Here is a 22097-nt window from a genome sequence, read left to right as displayed (position 1 = left end):
GCCAGGGCTTCCTTTCCTGACTAATCAAATCTATCGACCCAGTCTAACTTATTCTAGACCCTCCTTGAAGATCAAAGATGTGTATTTGATTCGTCTATACCACCAAGTTTGTCAACTGCACTGCACAACCAAAGCACATCATTATAACGTACGATCCTCAGCCGCCCTGTGGCAAGTCGGACTGTGGTGGATACAAAGATAAGCATATGGGTCAATCCACCAAAAAGGGAGGAATATGCCCCAGGTGCTGAATTTCCGACGCGATGACGTAACACACACGACGTGTGAGAATGCAGCTGGCGTTTCATGGAGCTAAGGAAGATGGCGGGAAACAAATTTTGGCCACGAAGCATATTTGCAAATTTTAAAAGATAATATGTCTCGCTATTGCCAACTATTCAGCAACTGCCTTGGATGTCTGAATTAGAGATATATCAGAAACAATATCATCAGCCGATTTGTACTCCTGCTTCTAACACTTTTCCGTAATGTGTCTGCAACAATGGCTGTCAATCGGAAACACACCATTTTAGAAGCGCAACAATATTTCTTCATCATCCTCCAAGCTGTCAAGTTCTAGGAAAACCTCATGTCCGGTCATGATGAAATAGATAGTAGAACCAAGAGCAAAGAGATCAGTTTTCACATATGCATAGCCCCTATGGCAACGAGGCATGTATGACTTCGAACACTCCCGAGAGAGCCCGTCTAGTAATGTTTCCCCGTTAGCTGACTTTAGCATCCCCTAGAAGTCTATAAGTAGGAGATCAAAATCCTTGTCAAGCAGAAAATTTCGAAGGTTTATGTCATAGTGAATGACATGTTTCTTATGTATGTAACTGACTGCTTCAGCTGCTTGTTTGCACTAAAGTAATCTCTGGTCCGAAGGTATAAATGATTGTGATGTGATGTAGTCGTTCAACGAACCGTTTGAGGCACGCTGTAGAATAAGACCATGTTCCGTCTAGCCTTTTAATGCGATGATTCGGGGATGATTTCTAAGGACCTTAAGAAGTTAGGCCTCTATATGAATGCTTTCATAGTTGCTAGGGACACATGGGTATTTCATAACAGTAGAATCATCGATAACACCGATGAAGCACTCGCTACCGCGACCAATGATCTCTGAAACCCCCGGAGGGTAATATCGACGCACTTCGACAATCTCGATATGGGACGTAGCATTTAGATCGCATTCATTTATAGTCGTGCCATCCTATATCCATTAGCAACAATTTTTTACATCCTATACATTGCAAACTGACGATTTTTGAAATAGGTGGTGAACATATATCTAGCGCTTCAGTATCACTCGTTCGGCATGTCCGACCATGCAAAGCCTTGAATATCGAACCAAATACAATCTCGAAAGGATACCATATTGCTCGAAAGGAGGTTATTGTGAAAGAAAAGATTCGAAGCAATGAATTCATTGTGACAAAGCGAAAGCCGTAAGCCGTCTTCGATGGCTAGGCATCTTTTCGAAGAGATGGCCAGTCATCTAGGGGGTTAATAAAGGATTGTAGATGTGCAAACTATGCAAACTCACGGAGACATGTTAATCCAGGCGTGGGCGTTGGATCACATGATCTAAACTTTGACGGACAGGTTCACTCTATATAGACATCCAGTCAGCTCAGACTGGTCAGATCCGGAGTAGCTCAAATGGATGCCTCCTGTATTCACTAGTATTGGCCCCCGGGCGGGATCGCAATTTAGAAGTAGGAGCTATCGACAAACTGTTGAATCCTGAGGTGCGTAAACATGATTTTAGAGAGATGCTTTCGGGATATATTCGCAGCAACTACTCATTGCCCAGAGAGAGGGACCGTCACATGACAATATAAAAGATAGATTACGATCGACTACTAGGAGAGACGAGGTTGCGCGGATGCCCATCAAATGTATACTGGCAACCAATTCGGCTAGGGCGTGTGATTTAGCAGACACTAATGCGGACGTACGGCTGATAGCAGGCACGTTAGGCCCGCCACACCGAGACGATACAGCCGTTTAATCCGGATGCCCTCTGTCAAGTCGGACGTCTTGCGAGAGGAACCTTTCCCCCATTCTCACAATATGAATTGAAATTGTATAGTCAGATTGCTGAACATCGGATCGCTTTTGCAGTTTCCCATTAGTCACTAGCGGGCTATGATGCAAATCTACGAAGTTTATTCTCCATTTGCTGGGTGACCCCACGACATTGAGCGAGTTTGCATGGGCGCAGAGGTTGCTTGACCTCATTACGAGGTATCACCCACTAGAGAAGAGAACCTGGAGAGACCGATGATGACAATCGAGCGCCACTGTGCTCGAGAACAGGGATGTGGGCAGATCTGCGACACCGGGGGCTGTGCAGTGCAACCTCAGATGGGAGCCAGTCGAAGCGAGGCGTGCTTAGTGGAGTGCTGGCGATTAAGCGTCAACGTGTCTCGTCACATCGATTGACTGAGAGGGCGGATCTGAACAGAGAAAGCGAGAAGCCTGTGCAGCGATCTCTTCCGCTGTTTGCATCTACTCAGCAGCCGGACAAGTACTGCGCTTCGTAATGTGGGATCGATAATGTTCAGGGTCTGTACAAGACTTTTAGGGTCGAGAGCTCGCGGGTGCTAAACGAAAATGACGACCGAGATCGCCAGATTCGAACATGAGCCCAAGATGATCATCGACGAGGTATTTTTGCCATTGGACATGGCTACGGGGGCGCAGCACCAGCAGTCATCAGGCAATTACGCCGTGACGGAGCAGACCAAAGATAACGAGAGTGACGTAAGAAGTGGGTCACGCGGACAAGGCACCAGGATGGGCCCAGGTGAGGGTTGGGAATCGTCAGATGGAGGCCTCGAAGGAAGATCAGCCAGAAAAAAAAGACAGGCAATCCACGCATCGTGGAACGAGAAGACTGCAAATGAACCGAGTGAGGACTCGTGGAAGAATAATTGACATTATACCGCTCGTGGACAACCTCATCCAAAGGTCAACCAGTTTCCTCAAAGCACAACCGGCACAGGGAGGCGAAATAATCCCGGTCCCAAGAGATAGAGGCTGTAAGGGTTCAGCCGCAGTTTGCGACCGAAAAGAAAAAGGGGGCGGGGCAGACGGGGTATCCGGTCGAGTCCGGTTGGGTGGGTAAAATTGCAGGGGCGCAGCGACGAGTGCAAAGTAGACAGGACAGAAGGGGGATGCATGGAGAAGAGAGAGAGAGAGAGAGGAGATCGAGCAGGGGAGGTCAGGTCTTTTATGTTGGGGCGACCGAGGCAGAGATTACATGACGGCGTATTGGGGTGCTAAACCGGAAACGGCAAAACTAACCGGATGTAGTAAATCACAGGTCCCAATATTACCATATAAACAGGTTCTTCTGAAACTACAGCCTCTCGCTTCTCAATTTATCCACGGCGAGCAGATCTCCGCATTGGGGTATCTACTGAAGTATCCACTTGCATAATTAAAATTTCACCATATAAACACATCCCGGCATGTCATTTCATCACCTTCTCTGCCCCTCCTTCGCTAATACCTGCTTTCCAGGTCGTAGGCATTCATTCACCCATCATCTGGAATGCCGTCCACGGTCATTCGCGCACTAGGGGTTGTAGTAGGGATTGACGCATGTCCAGGAAGTGAGGACTGAGCCATTGGGGCCATATGCCCCCTCGAGAGCCAAGATAGCGGCCCAGGTACCCATCCCAGATGAAGCAAGACCACAACCAACGTAAATCAGGATAGGCAAGCTTATATACCAGGTCTTGGTGAATCCTCGGATCCATCTCTTAACACCACTATCGTAGCGAGTGGTCACACCAGTAGCCGGGTCGAACCCTTCGCCTGGTAACCTAGCACCATCCTGGATCTTATAAGCCAGGCACATAATTCCAGAAAAGGAATATGTGAAATTCAGACTAAACAGTCCTCCCACGAAGTTGGTGAAGGCGGTGAATTGGGGAACCGACATGGAGATCACGAAGGCGAGAATCCAGTAAAACGGGCCTAGAGCCCACCAGAGGTACTTGCCCTTTGTTGTCGTGATCGGGGGAAGATGGAGAAGTTCCTGGCCGATCTCGAGATAGACAGTCTTCATAGCAACATTGAAATATAGAACTAGAGGAATTCGTCAGCCGATAAATCATTATGTTGCGGAAATCAATCGAAAACTGACAGACGGCAAGCCAACCGGTAATCAGCGCGAGAACATTGCTCAAAATCTGGAGACTAAGTGGCTTCACAACCTGGTTTATGACAACGTAGCTGTACTGTCCGTAAAAAGCATAGGACTAAGGTGTCTTTATCAGTCTTGGTCTGTGAGCATGCGCAGAGGGCGAGGATTAACTTACGAAAGCACCGAAAAAGACATAGACGATGGTAATGAACCCTTGTGCGAGGAACACAGCCTTCCAAAAGTCCATAGGATGTCGCATCTCGGCCAAGAAGGCGACGAAAAAGAGAGCTCCGGAGTAAGCATCTGATCAGAGAAGTGAGTCACTCTTGTGTATGGCTTCCGAGGTGGCGAATATATGGGCTGAACTTACAAACCATGCTGTTGATGCCGTTGAACTTTGCGGCAAAAAGGTTCGTGTCTGTAGGCTGAAATTTGGCCGGTGGGGCATTGGTGAACGTAGTTACCGGGTACATATGCCCTGGCGTATTCCATATCTTGGGCAAAATGCCGTTTTGGACGGCAGGAGCTGGATCAGGGCCAAACTTGGCCGCGGCAACGCAACTACACACTGAAGTCAGGATACCAGTACTTGCCGTGATGGGTTCATGCTCACATTATGATGAAGGAAATAACATTGATCCACACTGCCGCGTTGCAGAACCAGCCAAGGTGCTTTAGAGATCGCATATAGCCGCTCGCCATACTGACGACGAGGGAAATGACACCGCAAACAATAAAACAGAGATTGACGCTTCCAGAGAGCTGGGAAATGATACCAGTCTGGCCAAGGAGGACGACGGCCACCATGAGAAACATCTGGAGGGCTTGAGTGACGTTGATGAAGTGACGGGTCTTGGGCCCATAGAGACGGAAGAAGGGGTCGCCAAAGCTCAATACCGGGAACCGAGACGAGTCGAGACCGATGAAGACATACCAAATCATCCATCCAGATAAGGCGGCAGCGATACCCATGAGAATAAAGATACCGGCGCCGAGCCCGAAGCCAGTGTTGGAGAAGACGTACGGCGTTTGACCCCAGCCGAGAATGTCGGTCGTGATCAAGTAGAAAATAGACCCCCAGCCAGCTGTTCGCAGGGCTCTTGCAGCCTGTCGCCACTCAGCGTCGAAGTCGTGTGTGGTGGAGGGGGCGATAGGGCTAGCGGTGCCATCGGCATTGACAACTGGCACCGTCTTCTTTTCGGACCACTGGGTAGATTCCTCGTGGCTTTGCAGCGCACGCGAGTTGTCTTCCTGGATTCTAGCGTCCTCGTAGGCATTGCTGGTAAAATAGCCCTTGATGGATCCCAGAATGCCGCCCCCTGATGTGACAGCCTTGTAGCGGCGATACTCCTCGGCTTCCATTTCACGTTCAACCTTAGCCCAGTAGGTGAATTCTTCGAAGGTCACGGTAGGATCAAGGCGCGCCTGCAAGCCCCAAAGGCGCTGGCGCACACCGGGGTGCGTGCCGGCTTGGGACATCCTGCGGACCTCCTCAGGCTCAACGCCCAGTTCGCGCATCTGCTCAGTAGGAGCTGTGATGCCCGCAGGGCCTGGAAGCATAGACATGGTGGGCAGATGAGACAGCTAATTACTCGTAAAGATGAATGGAGGCAGGAGGTGGCGGAAGTCAGGTAGTCAATATCACTTAATTATAGACAAACGGCTGAGACAGCGCAGTGACTGGAGATCATACCCCATGTGAACATCGCCGCTAGCAGTGGGAGGCGTGGAGCCAATTATATAGCTGGAGCCCCGTTAATGAAAGACAAGTACCTCGGGCGTCCTTCCAGATCTAGCGGGACGCGAATGGACCACATCCTTTCTAGAAGACGAAACATGGAGACTCCGATAGGTCAGTGCTACTGCCCATTTTATCTCACTTCTAGTACAGGTCTCCACTACGTGTATGCCTATAAACCGTGCCTAGCCGCTGAGGATAAGCACTCCGTGCAAAGTAGATGTCAAGAGTCTTCCTGGTGTGCAGTAAATTAATGGCAGGAAGATTAGTGGAACCTTATTGTATATCCAAGGACCATCGTTGACTCCCAGAATGGTCGCTAGCGATGGGTAATCTACATTGTCTTGCTTTACATGCGGGTCTTTCCCCGAGATAGTACGACGTGATCCAGCGGGTTGACCCTTTGCTCCACTTTTCGGGAGATCTGAGCACCGGTGGCTTGGGCCGCCTTGAAAGGGAGGTCAGCGCGCCAGATTGATTTCTCCCTTTTACGATTCATTCATGGTATAAATTGGGTCTACACTGTTGTTCCTGCATCGTATCGTCCTCGTCAAGTAGTTAGATACCTTCAGCTGACACGGGTTGATTCTCCATTTGGGTCTTAGGCAGCAGCGATCTTTAGTTATAAAGAGAATTCCCCAGATGCCCTCACAGTTGTCCTAGACCAGACAATGCAGGGTCCTTGACAAGCCTTTTCTGGGAACCGCAAGCGACTGAACTAATCACTTGGCGGTCGTGGCCACCCGCAGCCACACTGCTTCCGGTTGGATCCCAAGGCGGAGTCGAAAGAGTGGCTTTCCAGCTTTCAAGGAAGCTGGTATGGGTACAGTAAGATGGTCATGAGACAAGTGTGATAAAGGAAGTTTCAAAGCTCCGCCATTGGATGCGATAAAGAGCCCGGTTTTGCCGAAACGCAGTACGTGCACAGAGAGAAACCTAAAAGGTTCAGATGATCGGCGATATCCTCGAATGTGATTAGTGGTATGGTGATCGAAAATAAGCAGCAGTAGCCAAGAGTAGCCAAGTGGCGCCCAGTGGGTAGCATTTAAATGTTACAGTGAATCAGAATAGTGCTTACATGTCCCCGTTTATATAGTTAGTTAATTATTCGATTTTTCTTATGTAAAATGTACTACTAGTGATAAGCAGATACCTATTGCAATGCTGAATTTTGGTATGGCGACGGCGGTTTATAGCGGCCACCATGACAAAATTACATACCTTAAATATACTGCTTCTATCTCCGCTCTACTAGGGTGTGTATACTAATTTCTCAGCAATGGGCCTATTTGAGATTTCCCTTATACCTCTCTATTACCAAAATGCCTGCTAGTCAGTTCTCTAGCTTCGCCATGCCTAGGTCTACTATATGTGGTAGTATCGTGCACTGTCAGACAATAGTCCTAACATTTTTGAAGACGTATGATCAACACATATAATCAATTGATTAAAGTGTAGAGTCTAAAATGATATTTTTTTTCTTTCTTTCTCGAAGGCAAGTCTTCCCCCCACTATCAAGAATTGGACGTATCACGATACCCCTACATCCATATTTCCTATTTTTTACTAGACTTTACTAGGCTAGTTCGCCTCTTGAATTGTTGTATATTTATTTGTTCGTATATTATATCTCTATTTAGGTTAAATGTGCTGGCGGTTTTTGATAGATACGAATAAATTGGAGTACCACACGACGACGACATAGATTATAGACGATCCTACCTCGTAGGCGGGAGGGAGGCAAGGGAGAGGGGTTTTTTCTCTCTCACATGTACAAAGGGTGAGTGCTCCCTTCCAAACATTATGGGTAGCGCTAATAAATTGAAGGGAGTCTGTATATATTTTTTTTCTGGATATAAGAAATCAAAAATACTTTTTGCTGCCGGGCATAAATCCCACTTACGTGAATTTGTCATAGTGGCCGCTATAAACTTCCGTATATGGCCTAGGAATTCTCCCAGCCAATGTTCAAATGGTATTAAGAACGATGCAGGGAGTACCATGTTTTCCGTTACCTGAAGCGTTCCATTATCGCCGTTCTTTTATAGATACGTGTTGATGAAATTAGAAGGAATCAAGTATCGATTTGAGGCTTTCCTGTTTCACTAGTACAAAAGGTTAAAGATAGATGGGCACTTAAGTGACTAAGTCTTGTCTCAAGACAGGAGGTTTAAGTCAACATTGGCCACATCGTTTCGAGAATCCTATGTTTGCTAGCACAGGGCAAGAAGCACGAGAATCCGGGCATAGACTACTATTATTATGTTTTAATACCGGATATGCCTACTAACAGTTTCATCTCAATAGCAAACTGATCACCAGGTATTCATTCCTAGTTTGCTTAAGGTCGCCATTCTGTTTGCTCTTCAAATATATCTCTTTACTACGAAGTGGATGGCGCATTCAAGTTGGGTGTACTGCCAAAATCTCTGAAGGCCTGGAGTGGCAGAACTCGCAATTTCGCTTTAAGGTTGGGCTCTTTAGCTTACAGTTGAAGGCGAGAATCGTTACCCTATGTACACTGCGAAGTGTTTCCCAAACCTTATACATATACCCTTAAACAGACTAACGTTTTCGGTGGATCTATGTGAGGCCGTCTCTGTCTTGTCTTGTTTGGGTAATTGCCTGAGGTGTCGTAACGCCCACCGCCCTCCTCCGGATATCCTTTCGGGAGATCTTCTAGAAAATGAGACCAACGTTCTTCCGCTCGTTTCTTCTTCCAGGGATCTCACCGACACCCCTAGGCTGTCACCGCCGATTTAATCTATCGACAGTTCCTTCCCTTCTTTTCTTGTAACCAATTGTCTTTATAGCGAGACAATGGTGAAGCCATCATGTCAAATCCATCCCACGCTGCAGGTGTCCCAAAGCGCCGACAGATCAAACGCCCAAGAGCAATCTTGAATTGTGCCGGTGGGTGATTTGTGTCGAATTTCTCACCATCTCGCACGACATTGACCTCTCTTAGAATGTCGTAGATTGAAGATCAGGTGCGATCGTAAAGTACCTTGCGCTAACTGCGTCAAGCGTGGGTGCGCTCACATCTGCCCTCAACAAACGCTTGGAAGCATCAAAAGTATCCGACATCGTGTATCGCAGCTAGAATATGGGCCAAACGATGATACATCGTTTCAAGAAGCAGCATCCTCTATTTCCCCGCCGCCTCCCTCACTCACTACGAAATCTCAAACAGATGCTGTCGAGTCCGGCCTAAATTCGAGGTCGGATGCAACAGTAGAGACGGCTGGAGTTGGCACCCTAGTGGTGAATTCAGATGGAAGGTCGAAGTTTATCGGTCAATCTGCCAGTTTTCAGTGGCTTAGGGACGTGAGTCGTGTAGTAGATCCTTGACGCCTATCTTTGATCCTGATCACTCCTGACTGCCCTTGATCCCATCAGGAAACAAATGACCATCCCGAAACACGCTCTGCATCTCCGACCCGTCTGAATTCCTCGGAAGGTTTCCCCTTTCATAACCACCATCCACCTGTTGATTTTTCTACCATCTGGCCAAAGCTGCCTCCTAAAGACGAAGCTATGTATCTCGTGGGTTGCTTTAACCGCCACATTGCCTGGAATGGTTCCCCAATTCTTGAAGACGATCTTTTAGCCATTCTCCAATGGCTATATAGCCTGGACGGCATCGTTCCAGATCGACCTAGTATGGCTTGTCAGCTCCTGGCGTTGGTATACATTGTTCTTGCGCTAGGATCAATGTTGAACATGGAAGTTGCGCCCGATGATCCTACGTGCATGGACTTTTACAAATTGTCTCAGCAATGTCTGGTGTCGGGCAAGTTTCTTGTTAACAACTCGCTGACCACGGTGCAGACCTTGAGTCTGATGGCCAAATTTACCGCCTATGCCGGGATGCGAGATGTCGCTTGGCAAGTACGAGGCATGGCTACGCGTATCATGCTGGCCATGGGCCTCCATCGAGATGGTCAAAGCTGGAACTTGTCTCCAAAAGATTTGAATAACAGAAGGCGAACGTTTTGGGAAACCTACAGCACTGATGTGCTCATTTCGAGCAACTGGGACCGGCCAAGCGGATTGCACGCAGACATGTTCGACACACAACTGCCTGAAGACTATATCCATGGCTCAGGGTTTGAAAGACAACGGTGTCGCATGTCGATGCTGGCCCAAGAAGCATTACAGGAGAGTCTTAAGATCCGTTCCAACTATAAGAAACTGCGAGAAATTTGGCATAAGATGGTCGAGGTGGAATCCGAAACGCCTTTCGAATTGCGCAACCGGGCGGCCCTCAGTTTCATGGTATCCAAATATTCAACGCTGGCCGAAGTCGAAACCAACACCCCACCTTCCTCCAGGAAGTTACGTCTCGTCTTTCAATCGCACGACCTAACTGACGTAGCCTCGACTCTCATCCTGTCCATGTTTCGTCCGTACTTTGTGCAGGCGATGGAGACACCTGATCCATCCACATCCGCGTATGCCGAGGCATACCTTGCCGTGATAGAGCGGAGCCGCATGCTCATCGCCAATCTGAGATCTCTTCACTCCATCTTCCCTCTCATATCGACCCGACACTGGTTCTTTTGGAATCATGCATTCTCCGGTGCCGTTAGTATGGCGACCATCTGCATTGCCAATCCGGGCAGCCCCTTGGTCGACCAGGCCCTGAACGATCTTAATTCGACTATCTCGCTCTATACGACTATCCAGTCAACCATGCCACAAAACTGGGTCAAACGCAATCTCCAGTGGCTACTCGAGCTCAGAGCAAAGGCGCACGAAAAGATTGATGCTTTTAGAGCGGGCCAATTCACGGAGCACATCTCGCCCGCTTCCGCATCGGAGGAGACCACCGAGCATCTATTGCTGGTAGGATGGAGAAATAGATTGGTCGAGCTAGGTCACCGCGACCCTGCACCCGAAACTGATCAACCTGATGCCATCAGCGCGCTCGGTCTGGACTTTGAAACGCCTAATTCGGATATTGTGAGTCTGCATGCTTCATATTGGCACAATAATGTCAGGGACCAGGCCACTGACATATGACAGTTATCCCAATTGCTTGGTCTCACTGCTGAAGGACCACAGTTTATCACCCCATTCGACAGCACGGCCATGCTTGATTTTGGATTCAATCACCAATGAATTCATAAATTGTTCTCAATCTCTATTTAGGTAGACTTAGGTAGTCTCTGTCCCCGTCCTACGGCCATCCATGCTCGTTGATCCGCTATGGGATCGCCACCAATCATATCTGCCGGCAGTGCTCTCCTAGGCTGGGTCATATCGAGTGGAAGTCCCCAAATCGTTCCTGTCTCCTTAACGTAAACGCCAAAATCGTCCACCAACTCTTTCAGCTTGCTGGGATACTGCTCCGCCAGATTCACATTCTCTCCTGGATCCACGGACAAGTCGTGCAATTCCCACGCCCCCATGCCATGATCCTCCTCCGTCATCCAGTTTATCTTCCACTTGCCCTTTCGCATGGCGCCTCGTCCAAACATTTCCCACCCCACAGGCTCGTCACCATAAATAGGGCCCTTCGCAGTGAGGTGTGGAACCCAAGATTTGCCACGCATAGGATACACCATGTGCCCTCTGTACGGCACCTTGTGTCTTCCCGAAGACTGGTTCGGATGTTTCACGCCCGCGAGGTCGAGTAAGGTTGGCATGACGTCCATACACGTTGCAAAGGTGTTTGAAATGGTGCCAGATGCGTGTCCACTCAACTTTGGATATCGAACAATGAGCGGAACTCGAATCCCGCCTTCCGTGTTGTACGCTTTGTATAGCCTGCTTGGCGCCGTGGATGCTTGCGCCCAACGAGGACCATACCAGCAGAATGAGTTGTAGTTGCCGAGGTTCTCGCACGAGTTGTCATAGTATTTGTCGATCGTAGATAGCAGGTCTGGACCATTAGCAGCACTGCCCTCCCATGCGGCCGCTTCTGCGCCATTGTCACTCATGAACATAATGACCGTGTTGTCTAGCTCGCCAATTTGCTTGAGATACTCAACCACTTTACCTACTGCCTGGTCGATTCCGTCTACCATACCCGCAAAGATCTCCATCGCCTTGGACGACATTGTCTTCTCCTCTGCCGTCATGGCCTCCCACTCACTTGTACTTCCAACGACCGGGTGTGGGACGGCGTCTTTGGCCACCATGCCAGCCTTTTTAAGCGAGTCGAGCCTTAGAAGCCGCAGAGCATCGGGACCATCATCATACATGCCAGCATACTTGTCGCGATCGGCTTTGGGACACTGCAACGGATAATGCGGTGCTCCAAAAGGGAGGAAGGCAAAGAAAGGCTTCTCGCCCCGTTGGTCCAAGTGGCTTATGAGTGTCTCAGCGTATGTGTTGGAGCTATAAAACCCCTGGGAAGGTTCACTTTTCGTGTTAGGTGTTGGCATATACCGCACCCCATCCTCGGTATACAGCGGCGCCGAATGGCCGGGCACAAACTTGGCCGGTCGTTGGCCGCCCGGCTCCTTGTCCCAGGCTGGTTCCCAGCCGAAATGATTGGCGCACCCAGGAAGCATCGCAAAGCTCCGATCGAATCCTCGTGAGTGTGGGCCGAAGTCGTCCTTGTAGCCTAGGTGCCATTTTCCAGCCATGGCTGTGAAATACCCGGCGTCCTGGAGCAGTTCAGGAAGAGCTGCGACGTCGTGGTTCATATAGCCTTCATGTCCTGGCACGTTATAGCGCTCGGGATCCACCGTCTAGGAAGCAATTTGTGAGCAGGCAAAGAGAAAAGCAAAGGTAGATAAGCTCACGCGAAATTCAGACATGACCCCGAGACCGGCGAGGTGGCAATCCGTCCCACTCAGTAACATGGATCGGGTCGGCGAGCATACGGCAGCTGTGTGATAGTCGCTAAATCGAAGGCCTTCGCTGGCGAGCTTATCCAGAACAGGTGTCTGGATTTCCGAGCCATAGCATCCGATGTCCGAAAAGCCTAGATCTGGTGAAGTGGTCAGTTTAGTGCTGTTAGTCTTGGGGACCAATAGAACATACCATCCGCGACAATGATGAGAAAATTAGGTCGTTTGGTCATATTGTCCTGGAATTCACAAATGTTGGGATACTCGATTCCACTATTCATTTGGGTGAGATAGGACCAAGAGTGGCTGTATGGAAATATATAGACGGGGTGATTCAGGAGGGCCCTAAAACATTACTAGACGGGAACGAGATGTCAACCGACAGAAGGCCGGCCGAAAATTAGTAGCGGCGCAAGGTGCAATTTCGGATCCGGTCCAAAGGTTCCCTATGCTTCTCCGTCACGACCGGACAATCGGATCTTGTATGGGGTGAGAGGGGAGGAGGAGCAGGTTAAAGCCGAAATCGCGGACGAATGTCTCTTGGCGGATAGAGATCAGCAAAGAGGTTCATAAATATATCTCCGATTAACTAGGCAAGTTTTCACCGATTGAATCTCTTTTTTTCCTCCCTGCAATCCCGAAACTGCTTCCTCTCCTTCCCACCTATCTCCTAACATGGCCAAACGCCCGAACTTCTTACTCATAGTGGCAGACGACCTCGGGTACTCTGATGTCGGATGCTTTGGCTCAGAGATCAGAACACCTAATATCGACCGGATAGCTCGTGAGGGGATGCAGTTCACCGATTGTCAGTCCATGATATATCAATTTCTGCTGGCTCAAGCTGACCTCAGTTTCAAGTTCACGCGGCCGCTGCTTGCTCTCCAACTCGTTCCATGCTTATGTCTGGAACGGACAACCATCTCGCCGGTGTTGGGGTCATGAGTGAGCAACGCGCTAATGACTATGAGCGATGGAATAAGCGCGGGCATGAGGGCTACCTCAGTGAGTTGCTCCCAATGTTTGGTATCTCTGACACATGGCTTATATGTACTCATTTCTAGATCATGATGTCGCTGCTTTGCCCGAACTCCTCCACGACGCAGGCTACCACACGCTCATGTCCGGAAAGTGGCATCTTGGTCTCAAGCCCGAGACTGGGCCCTCTCAAAGAGGATTTGATCGTTCGTTTGCCCTGCTCCCTGGATGCACCAACCACTTCGGCTTTGAACCTCAATTCGAGAACCCAATGGATTTCTTCGTTAGGATCCCCGTACTATACGCAGAAGACGGAAAGCGCAAAGTCATCGAGCCCAACAAGGGAAATGAGTATAACACCGGCTTTTTTTCTTCAGAGTACTACACCTCCAACCTGATCAACTACTTTCAAGAACGTACTGAGGAGCAAAAGGAGCAGCCATTCTTTGCTTTTCTCCCTTTCTCTGCACCTCATTGGCCCTTGCAATGCAGTAAAGAGGATAGAGAGCGCTATCGAGGCAAGTATGACGACGGGCCCACGGCTCTAAGAGAGAAGCGAATCGCTCGGCTGAAGGAATTGGGACTGATCGGTAAAGACGTCAAGCCCCACCCAATCGTGCCTGAAGATACTGCACATGCCTATGCGGCTGAATGGGAGGATATGACAGACGAAGAAAGACAGAAATCGGCCCGGGCAATGGAATGCTTCGCGGGAATGGTAGACAACATGGATCAAAACATAGGCAAAGTCATGGACTACCTTGATTCCACCGGTGAGCTCGACAACACTATGGTCATCTTTATGTCCGACAATGGAGCCGAAGGAGCTGTCTTTGAGTCGTACCCCCTCATGGGGAAAGATTTGATCGCTGTTTTGAAAAAGTACTACGATAACCAACTTGACAACATTGGAAATCACGATTCTTTCGTGTGGTACGGTCCGAGATGGGCTCAAGCAGCGACTGCACCATCAAGGTTGTACAAGATGTACTCTACAGAAGGCGGCATTCGAGTGCCCATGGTAGTCCGATACCCCCCGTCGTGGCCCCAGAATAAGGTAGTACCCTCTTTTGCGACGGTCATGGACATTGCCCCAACACTTCTCGATATGGCGGGTGCCACCCATCCTTCAGCTAGCGGGAAGAAGGGAATGTACAAGGGCCACGAAGTTCATCCCATGCGAGGGAAATCATGGGTCCCTTTCATGACGGGCGGTGCCCAAGGAGGCGTGTCAGGCATCCACGGCGATGACGAATTTATGGGCTGGGAACTTTTTGGAAGGGCCGCCTTGCGCAAAGGTAACTGGAAAATTGTCAATATGCCCGAAGACGCCTTCGGCAAGAACAGATGGGAGCTATTTGACCTGTCTGTTGACCCGGGAGAGACCGACGATCTCGCCGAATCACATCCCGAAAAGCTTCAGGGGTTACTTAAGGCATGGGATCAATATGTCCTTGAAACAGGAACGGTGTGGGGAGAACCAGTCTCGGGTGAAATTGCATGGGGGAATCTGCCGGAGGACAGTGTCGGAGGAGATCCCATCGCTCAGACGAAGATTTGGATGACTATTGGAGATAACCAATCCCTTTCATGAAAGAAATATACTAGTGCATAAGAAACCTGGGAATATACAATTTTTCTGTTAAATAATATTGATCAAGAAAATAGTTATCATGGTATCAAAAGTAGACCGTATCAAGATTGTAGCTACCTTACACGTCGGACAATCCGACTCCAATGCCACTGATCCTGCATATCGTGGTTGGACATGGACTCCTCATGTGATAATCTCCGAACAAGCCCCCTATAAATTAGACATCGTGACTCGAATCCCATAGATCCTACTCAATACGATAATCTCCGAACAAGCCTGGTCTGTCGGCTCAAGACAAATCACTCGACCGATGTATCGGGCGAATGACACCATCGACACTAGGGATGGGTCAAGATCTTCCCCCCCATTGCCCACTCGACCGGTCCGAACTTGGCGCCTCCTTTACCCCAAAAGTCCTATTGTATTCCTCCTGATAAAATGCATATAAAGACTGATTGACGGACAAGGGTGAGCCTAACCCGCTACCTCGGAAAGTCTGAACGGACGAGACTTTTTCACCATGTTAGCATCTCACCTGTCCAATTTCAAAGCCCTCAACCTCTATCTATTGTTTTGTATCTTAGTCTACCTGCAAGGTGCACTATTATTTGGCATGTAAGTTACAGGCCCTATAGCTCCAGTGATTCCGCTGATTTCAAAAGTGATACGGGATCGTTTGGATCTCTCCAAGCACTTCCCTCGTTCTTACGTCGATTCGGTGTGCAAAATGGCGAAGGCGACTATGAGCTGCCCACGCAGCGCGCCTCGCTTATGAACTCGGTTCCATGGATTGGCAAACTAGGTGGCTGTTTCCTCATCGAGCCACTTATTGATCGCGTTGGATACCGCAACTCGATCATCGTCACCGCTGTCATCCAAATCATTTCACTGATTATTGAATTGACATCCAAGACCTGGCAACAGTTTACTATTGGACGCAACTTTGCATATCTTTCTGTCGGTTTAGTAAGACGGCCTCCCTTTCCTTCCCTGATCATCAAGGCTATTGTTCCTTTCAGATTTTACGCTTCTGCAGCGGGTGCTGATGTCCTGAAAGGTGGAAAACTTGGTGCCGGCATATTGCGCCGAGATCGCTCCTAGCGCGCTTCGTGGCTTATTAGCCGGTTCCATTACCTTCGTCGTCGCTCTGGGTAACCTCTGGGGTAGTGGCATGTCTCGCGCCTATGTCAATGAGACGTCTGACAAGGGTTGGATCATTCCATGTGGTGTGCAGCTTATCCCACCGGTCATCATTCTCTGTCTCATCGCGTTCACTCCGGAATCTCCGCGATGGCTCTTGCTCAAGGGTAAAAAGGATCTTGCCCTCGCTAACCTCCAGAAGCTCCGCAAAAGGGAGGAAGTCACCAACGGCTACGTCGCGGCCGAGATCGATGCAATCGAAGAAGCTATTGCGCTCGGCTACTCGCGAGAGACCGACAGCTGGTGGAAGATCTTTACTGACCCCAGTAATTATGGTCGCCGGGCATGGATCGTTGCGTCACTATTTATTTTCCGACAGACCAACGGCAATCAGTTTGTCAACAGCTACGGTCCAACATTCTACAAGCAGAGCGGATACGGCGACGCTTCATTTACCTACGCCACGATCGGACAGGCCATGACCATAGTCGGTTCCTTTTTTGGTATCTTGATCACCGACTACACCGGCCGCCGTCCACTGATGATCGTCGGCGGTCTCTTTTGCGGCATTCTCTTATCCATTGGCGCCGCTCTCGGCTCAGAGGCCAACCCGAATCAATCTGAAAAGCGAACGGTCATCGCCACGTTCCTCCTGCTCGGCATATTTACTAAAATCTCAGCTAGCAACAACGCATTTTTGATTGGCGCAGAGATTGGTGGCGTGAGAATGCGCAAAAAAATCATGGCATTCGGCACTGCCAATGACGTTCTTGCAGCATTTCTCGTCACTTTTGTCACACCGTACCTTCTCGCTAACCCGGGACCCAATTTGGGACCTAAGATTGGGTGGATCTTTGCTGCAGCTGCCTACTTGTCAGGGCTGTTTGGCATCTTCTTCACTCCCGAGCTCAAAGGCAGGTCGCTGGAAGAAGTTGATGAACTTTTCGAGGCCAAACTCCACGCATGGCAGTTTAAAGATTTCCAAACCAGCGGTGCTGGACATCGGTTGACCGAATTAGAGAGACATGACAGAACTGCTTTAGAAAAGCAAAAGCCGGTCATCGACCACATGGAAAAGGGTCAGGAGCAGGCGGAGACTCAGGAAGTCTAGACGCATCAAGGATGCTGGGATGGTGGACCAGACCTTTCTCAACAATGTAGTGTCATCTGTAGTTTTTAAATATTATTAAGGCCATTTTCTCTTGATTTTCATGGTGTGTTATCGTTTATTCGAGAAATGTGTACTCGAACTACATTTTTAGCTACAGCGCGCACATATAAAGCTAATGTTTTTAGAAGAGACATGGATTAAAGATTGGATAATGATCATACTATAATCCTATCGCCATTAGGAGCCGATTTTTCCGTAAGATATAGGCCTTATAAATAGTAAAAATCTCCTTGCTATAGGACTAGACTTCGTTATCTATACCTAAAGCATACTAACTTCCTCCTAGGTTACTAAACTATAGCTAGCGTAGCTCTTAGTTACTTTGAAGGCGGGAAACTAGACAAAATTGTCTAACATTGTAACGCGGCAAGTCTGCTAAATCTTGCTGGAAGAACTGCTCAGCTAGAACGGTCGCAATCCTGGTTAGGCGGGGCGATCTCCTCAAGCGGTTGAGCCATTGCCGCGCGTTTAGCCAGGTTTTCACTCCGGCAAGGACGACTGTCGATAGTATGGACTTATAGATGTGTGTAAGAGCACTGACCCTACGAACGCGCAGCTGTCTCTTTCTTGCCTCTTGTGTCATCTCTAGACGGTGTATAATGGTGGGAAGGAAGTAAGAGGCGGGAAGAAAAGAAAGCGTCGAATATATACTCTGCACTTGGTTTGTTCGATATGATCTTTGATCCTCAGGCATCAACGTAAATTCAGGCATCAATCTCATTCCGAGACCACGACGCCGCCCAGAGCTTCCAACCACTTTGCGAGCGTGTCTATTTTCTTACTCGCTCCTTTAAGGGACCATCTCTGCGATGAGCTTCCCACCACCGCACGGTCAATACCCCTATGTGCCGCCCTCCTATCCTCCTAATGGGCAGCACATCCCGCCTCAGTTGCTGTACAACAATGCCGCGCCGAATCCGCCGTCGCCGTATAACGCCGGCTATGGCAAGCCGGGGATGTATCCCCAGGCGATGATGCCGCAGTACCCTGCCTACCCCCAGCAATATAATCAGCAGCAGTTCAACCAACAACCCCAGTTACATCACCCTCCACCTCAGCACCTCCAACAAGCCCCTCCGCGGTCTCCCGCGCAGTCGTCTCCGCAGGCCCAACTCCCTCACCACCGACCATCACCACAACAGATACCACAAGCTCAACTGCCGCCGCAATCACCTAGACCTCCTCCACCGCAGTCGCCTGTACGGCACCCACCACCAGGGCCGCGCCCGCCTCCACCCCAGCAAGAAGAGTCCCAACATCAGTTCGTGAACCCGGCCCAGCTGTTCGTCCAGCCGCCTCTCCCAACTGCTCCCCGATCTCGATATTCCCAAATCTCGTTGCAATATGATGAGCAACCCATAGCCTCTGCTGCGACGGCCAGTCCCCAACCACAAACTTTTCCGACCACCTCTCTGGCTCTGTCGCAAACACCCGCGCCTCCGATTGCCCGTCCCCCTTCGGCGACCATAAAGTCAAACAATGAATTTAGTCCACAACAGGCAAGCGCAAATGCTCTTCAGCCGTCCCCCATTATTAAGGCTGAGCTGGCGCCCAAGCCTTCTCCGAAAGTGGAGTTGAAGAAAGCTCCATCCATCCCTTCACCACCACCAAAGATCGCTCCGCAGATCGTGGTACCAACCTCTTCAGAGATCCAGATGAAGGTTCACAAGCAGCAACAAAAGAAGCAGCAGCCATACCCACAGCCGCAGCCGCAGCCGCAGCCACAACCACAACCACAACCACATCAGAACCGACAACCGAGCCAACAGACAGCCGAGAAGTCAACGAAGCCTACAAAACCGCCAGTCGATTACCAGGTTCTGTTACTGTCTTTGGCCGATGAGTATTTGAATGCTGCCCACAATTCCGGAACGAAAGCGGCGCTGGCGACTCGTGAGACCGATGTTGAGGAATATTACAAGCTAGTTGCGACAGGGCTTGGCTGCTTGGAAGCGGTGCTGAAGGTACGGATGCTTTTGTTTTTCTCGGAGTCGGTTTGGGCTAACAAGTTATTTCTCAGAATTGGCGATTGCAACCTCGCAAAGAAGCTCTCGTGCGACTTCGCTATGCGCGCACTCTATTTGAAGAGACGGATAATGATATCGAGGCGGAAACAGCCTTGAGCAAAGGGGTATGTTTCGAACTGTTGTTCCTGGCCGCCGTGATCAATGCGCTAACTCGTGGAATAGATCGATCTTTGTGAACGAGTCAGTATTCTGCCAATCCTTCGTTGCCCCCGTACTGACCCTTTGTAGAATCGCATGCTGGACTTGAAGTACAGTATGCAGCACCTTCTTGCACGAATGCTTCATAAGAAGAACCCCAAGACTTCCCTGAAGGCTGTCGACGGCATGATCCAAGATGTAGAGGCGTACGTGATCTGCCCGTTCTACATGACTGCGATGCTAATGAACCACAGATATCGGCACGCTGCTTGGGAGTATGCGTTCCGTTTCCTTCGAGTAACACTTTCGCTGTCGTCTTCGGCACACCAAGACTTTGTGCAAGCACTACAGCACCTTCACAAAATCGCCGCTATGGCCAGTCGGAATGGTGATAAGGCTGTCTCAGCCATGGCCGCTGTCATTGAAGCTCTGGCGCATCTGCAGCAAGGGACGAGCTCGGACTCCATCGAGCAGGCACAGCGAGCGGTGGCAGTAGCACGGAGTCATCAACTGAACGACGAACTTCGTCACGTCCCCCAGCTGACGACCATTGTGCAGATGGTTGATATCTGCTGCAGCCTTTTGGAGTACGACGTAAACCAGTCCGCGCAAAAGTTGAAAGCCATGCAAACACTCATGGATGAGGCACTGAGCGATACCACCAACTGGCGCTCTGATGGCTCTTTCTCCATTCCGCTTAATGGCAAATCCGCTGGGCCATCGTCAATTGATACCGGAGACATTCTGCAGGTCCACAATGGGACGCTGGTCATGAGCTTCAATTGGCTTCCGCAACATGATCTTTACGCCCTTTGCTACTTCATCAGCTCGATTACCCTGAGTGCCAAAAATTCTTACGATGGTCGCAAGGCAGAGAAGTATCTCGACGAAGGGCTCCGGATGGTTCAAGGAGGGTTCAAGGTCCCACAGGAGATCTCCGAATCGATGGTTACTGCCAATCGACGTGTAGAGTGGCGGCAGGCCCTTCACTGCAATTTCCTTCTGCAGCAGGTCTTCCTGGCATGTGCTCGGACCGACTGGGACCTCGCGAGTCAAACCCTCAACAACCTCCGACAACTTGCCCAAGAGCTCGGCAGCCACCTTCCCGACAACGTCGAGTGTCTGATGGAATATGCGGCCGGCACCATCGCGCAAGCAACTGGCGACATCAAGGCCGCACTTGCAATATTCCAGTCGCCAAATTTGTCGCTATCACCTTCCTTCAGCAAGACGGCGCGCAATGATCCTCGTCGTGATGCAGGTATCCTCGCCGCGCTCAACACCGTGCTCATCATCCGAGACCCAACACATCCCTCACACTACCAGCTTCCTAACGTCCTGTCCACCCTCGAATCCTTCTGCCAAGGCAGCCCGAACAAATATATCCAAGCCGCTTATTATCTTATCTGCGCAACCGTTCACACCGACTCCACCATCCAAACCAAACAGTTCCTGCAGCACGCCCTGCAGTCTGCCACGGCTATCAGCAACAACCAAATCACCTGCATGACACTCACATACATGAGCTGGAAATACTTTCGAGGTGTGGTCGGCGAGCAAGCAGAGAAGAGCGCGCGAGCTGGTCGTGCTATGGCCAAGAGAGCCAATGACCGGCTGTGGGCCAGCGTGACGGACGAAATGCTCGCGGAGACCCTTGAACGTCAGGGTAAAGGCGAAGAAGCTCAGAGTGTTCGGGAGGAAGGCAACCGGCTGACGATGGGATTGCCGCCTGCATTGAGACGGCCAGCCTGATTGATTACTGTTCAGGCTGATTTTCATATCATATCTATCACGTTTTGCTTTTCGGGCGCATCGTTTATGATACCATGTCATGGTTATACCGAGAGGCGTTAATCCTTTTCTTATTATTGGCGCTGCACGGGGGTACAGTTTGGTGGCGCCTCGCTGGAAGATGTCTTTGATGCCGGCCTCACGGCTATTATGAGATCCATACATTGCTGGCTATAGCTTTGGGTAACTACTCATTATCATTTAGGGCATCTCTACCACTTCTACTTCCACATAGGATGCAGCTGGGTATTATCTTCTCGAGTCATCGATTGCTCTGCTTTCACCACCTATAACACGGTAACAGGCGACACCAGCCCGAATGTACAACACCCCTTGTCTCCTTGGTATAATAGTAGCCGTAGCCCGTCCTCACTCGGACCACCAACAAAAAACAATTAAACAGATCATCGCAATAACAGAGAACACCATCCGGAATACATGCCCACAAAACGCCCGAAGTGGCAGCTGGAGAGAAATCCACTCATTGCTCGCAATACTGCCCGACAATAATAGGAGCAGCCACTCAGATTATGGAAGAGAAACTCCCATCAGATA

At 49.7% G+C, this 22097-nt stretch overlaps 6 protein-coding genes across 6 annotated transcripts; 4 read left to right on the top strand and 2 right to left on the bottom strand.

Annotated features, from left to right (window-relative positions):
- Positions 1-3589: 3589 nt before the first annotated feature.
- PFLUO_LOCUS2478 (uncharacterized protein) lies at positions 3590-5728 on the bottom strand (the record flags this gene model as incomplete). Its single annotated transcript, XM_073779623.1, has 5 exons — positions 3590-4104; positions 4163-4277; positions 4338-4465; positions 4533-4723; positions 4776-5728. 5 exons carry the CDS (start codon positions 5726-5728, stop codon positions 3590-3592), a joined length of 1902 nt encoding a protein of 633 aa, XP_073636559.1.
- Positions 5729-9614: 3886 nt separating this feature from the next.
- PFLUO_LOCUS2477 (uncharacterized protein) lies at positions 9615-11024 on the top strand (the record flags this gene model as incomplete). The annotated part of the gene is made up of 2 exons (XM_073779621.1): positions 9615-10865; positions 10929-11024. 2 exons carry the CDS (start codon positions 9615-9617, stop codon positions 11022-11024), a joined length of 1347 nt encoding a protein of 448 aa, XP_073636558.1.
- Positions 11025-11050: 26 nt separating this feature from the next.
- PFLUO_LOCUS2476 (uncharacterized protein) lies at positions 11051-12984 on the bottom strand (the record flags this gene model as incomplete). Its single annotated transcript, XM_073779620.1, has 3 exons — positions 11051-12601; positions 12656-12843; positions 12897-12984. 3 exons carry the CDS (start codon positions 12982-12984, stop codon positions 11051-11053), a joined length of 1827 nt encoding a protein of 608 aa, XP_073636557.1.
- Positions 12985-13378: 394 nt separating this feature from the next.
- On the top strand, positions 13379-15275 carry PFLUO_LOCUS2475 (uncharacterized protein; the record flags this gene model as incomplete). Its single annotated transcript, XM_073779619.1, has 3 exons — positions 13379-13511; positions 13565-13708; positions 13768-15275. 3 exons carry the CDS (start codon positions 13379-13381, stop codon positions 15273-15275), a joined length of 1785 nt encoding a protein of 594 aa, XP_073636556.1.
- A 520-nt stretch (positions 15276-15795) lies between these two features.
- PFLUO_LOCUS2474 (uncharacterized protein) lies at positions 15796-17526 on the top strand (the record flags this gene model as incomplete). Its single annotated transcript, XM_073779618.1, has 3 exons — positions 15796-15890; positions 15938-16241; positions 16333-17526. The coding sequence occupies 3 exons, from the start codon at positions 15796-15798 to the stop codon at positions 17524-17526; spliced, it is 1593 nt and encodes a 530-aa protein (XP_073636555.1).
- Positions 17527-18395: 869 nt separating this feature from the next.
- Positions 18396-21503, top strand: PFLUO_LOCUS2473 (uncharacterized protein; the record flags this gene model as incomplete). The annotated part of the gene is made up of 5 exons (XM_073779617.1): positions 18396-19550; positions 19607-19717; positions 19776-19793; positions 19842-19957; positions 20006-21503. The coding sequence occupies 5 exons, from the start codon at positions 18396-18398 to the stop codon at positions 21501-21503; spliced, it is 2898 nt and encodes a 965-aa protein (XP_073636554.1).
- Positions 21504-22097: the final 594 nt, after the last annotated feature.

Source organism: Penicillium psychrofluorescens (assembly GCF_964197705.1).
Source record: "Penicillium psychrofluorescens genome assembly, chromosome: 2".
Taxonomy (NCBI): Eukaryota; Fungi; Ascomycota; class Eurotiomycetes; order Eurotiales; family Aspergillaceae; genus Penicillium; species Penicillium psychrofluorescens.
Note: the sequence above shows the minus strand (reverse complement) of the source record. Positions and strands in the feature narration are given on the sequence as shown.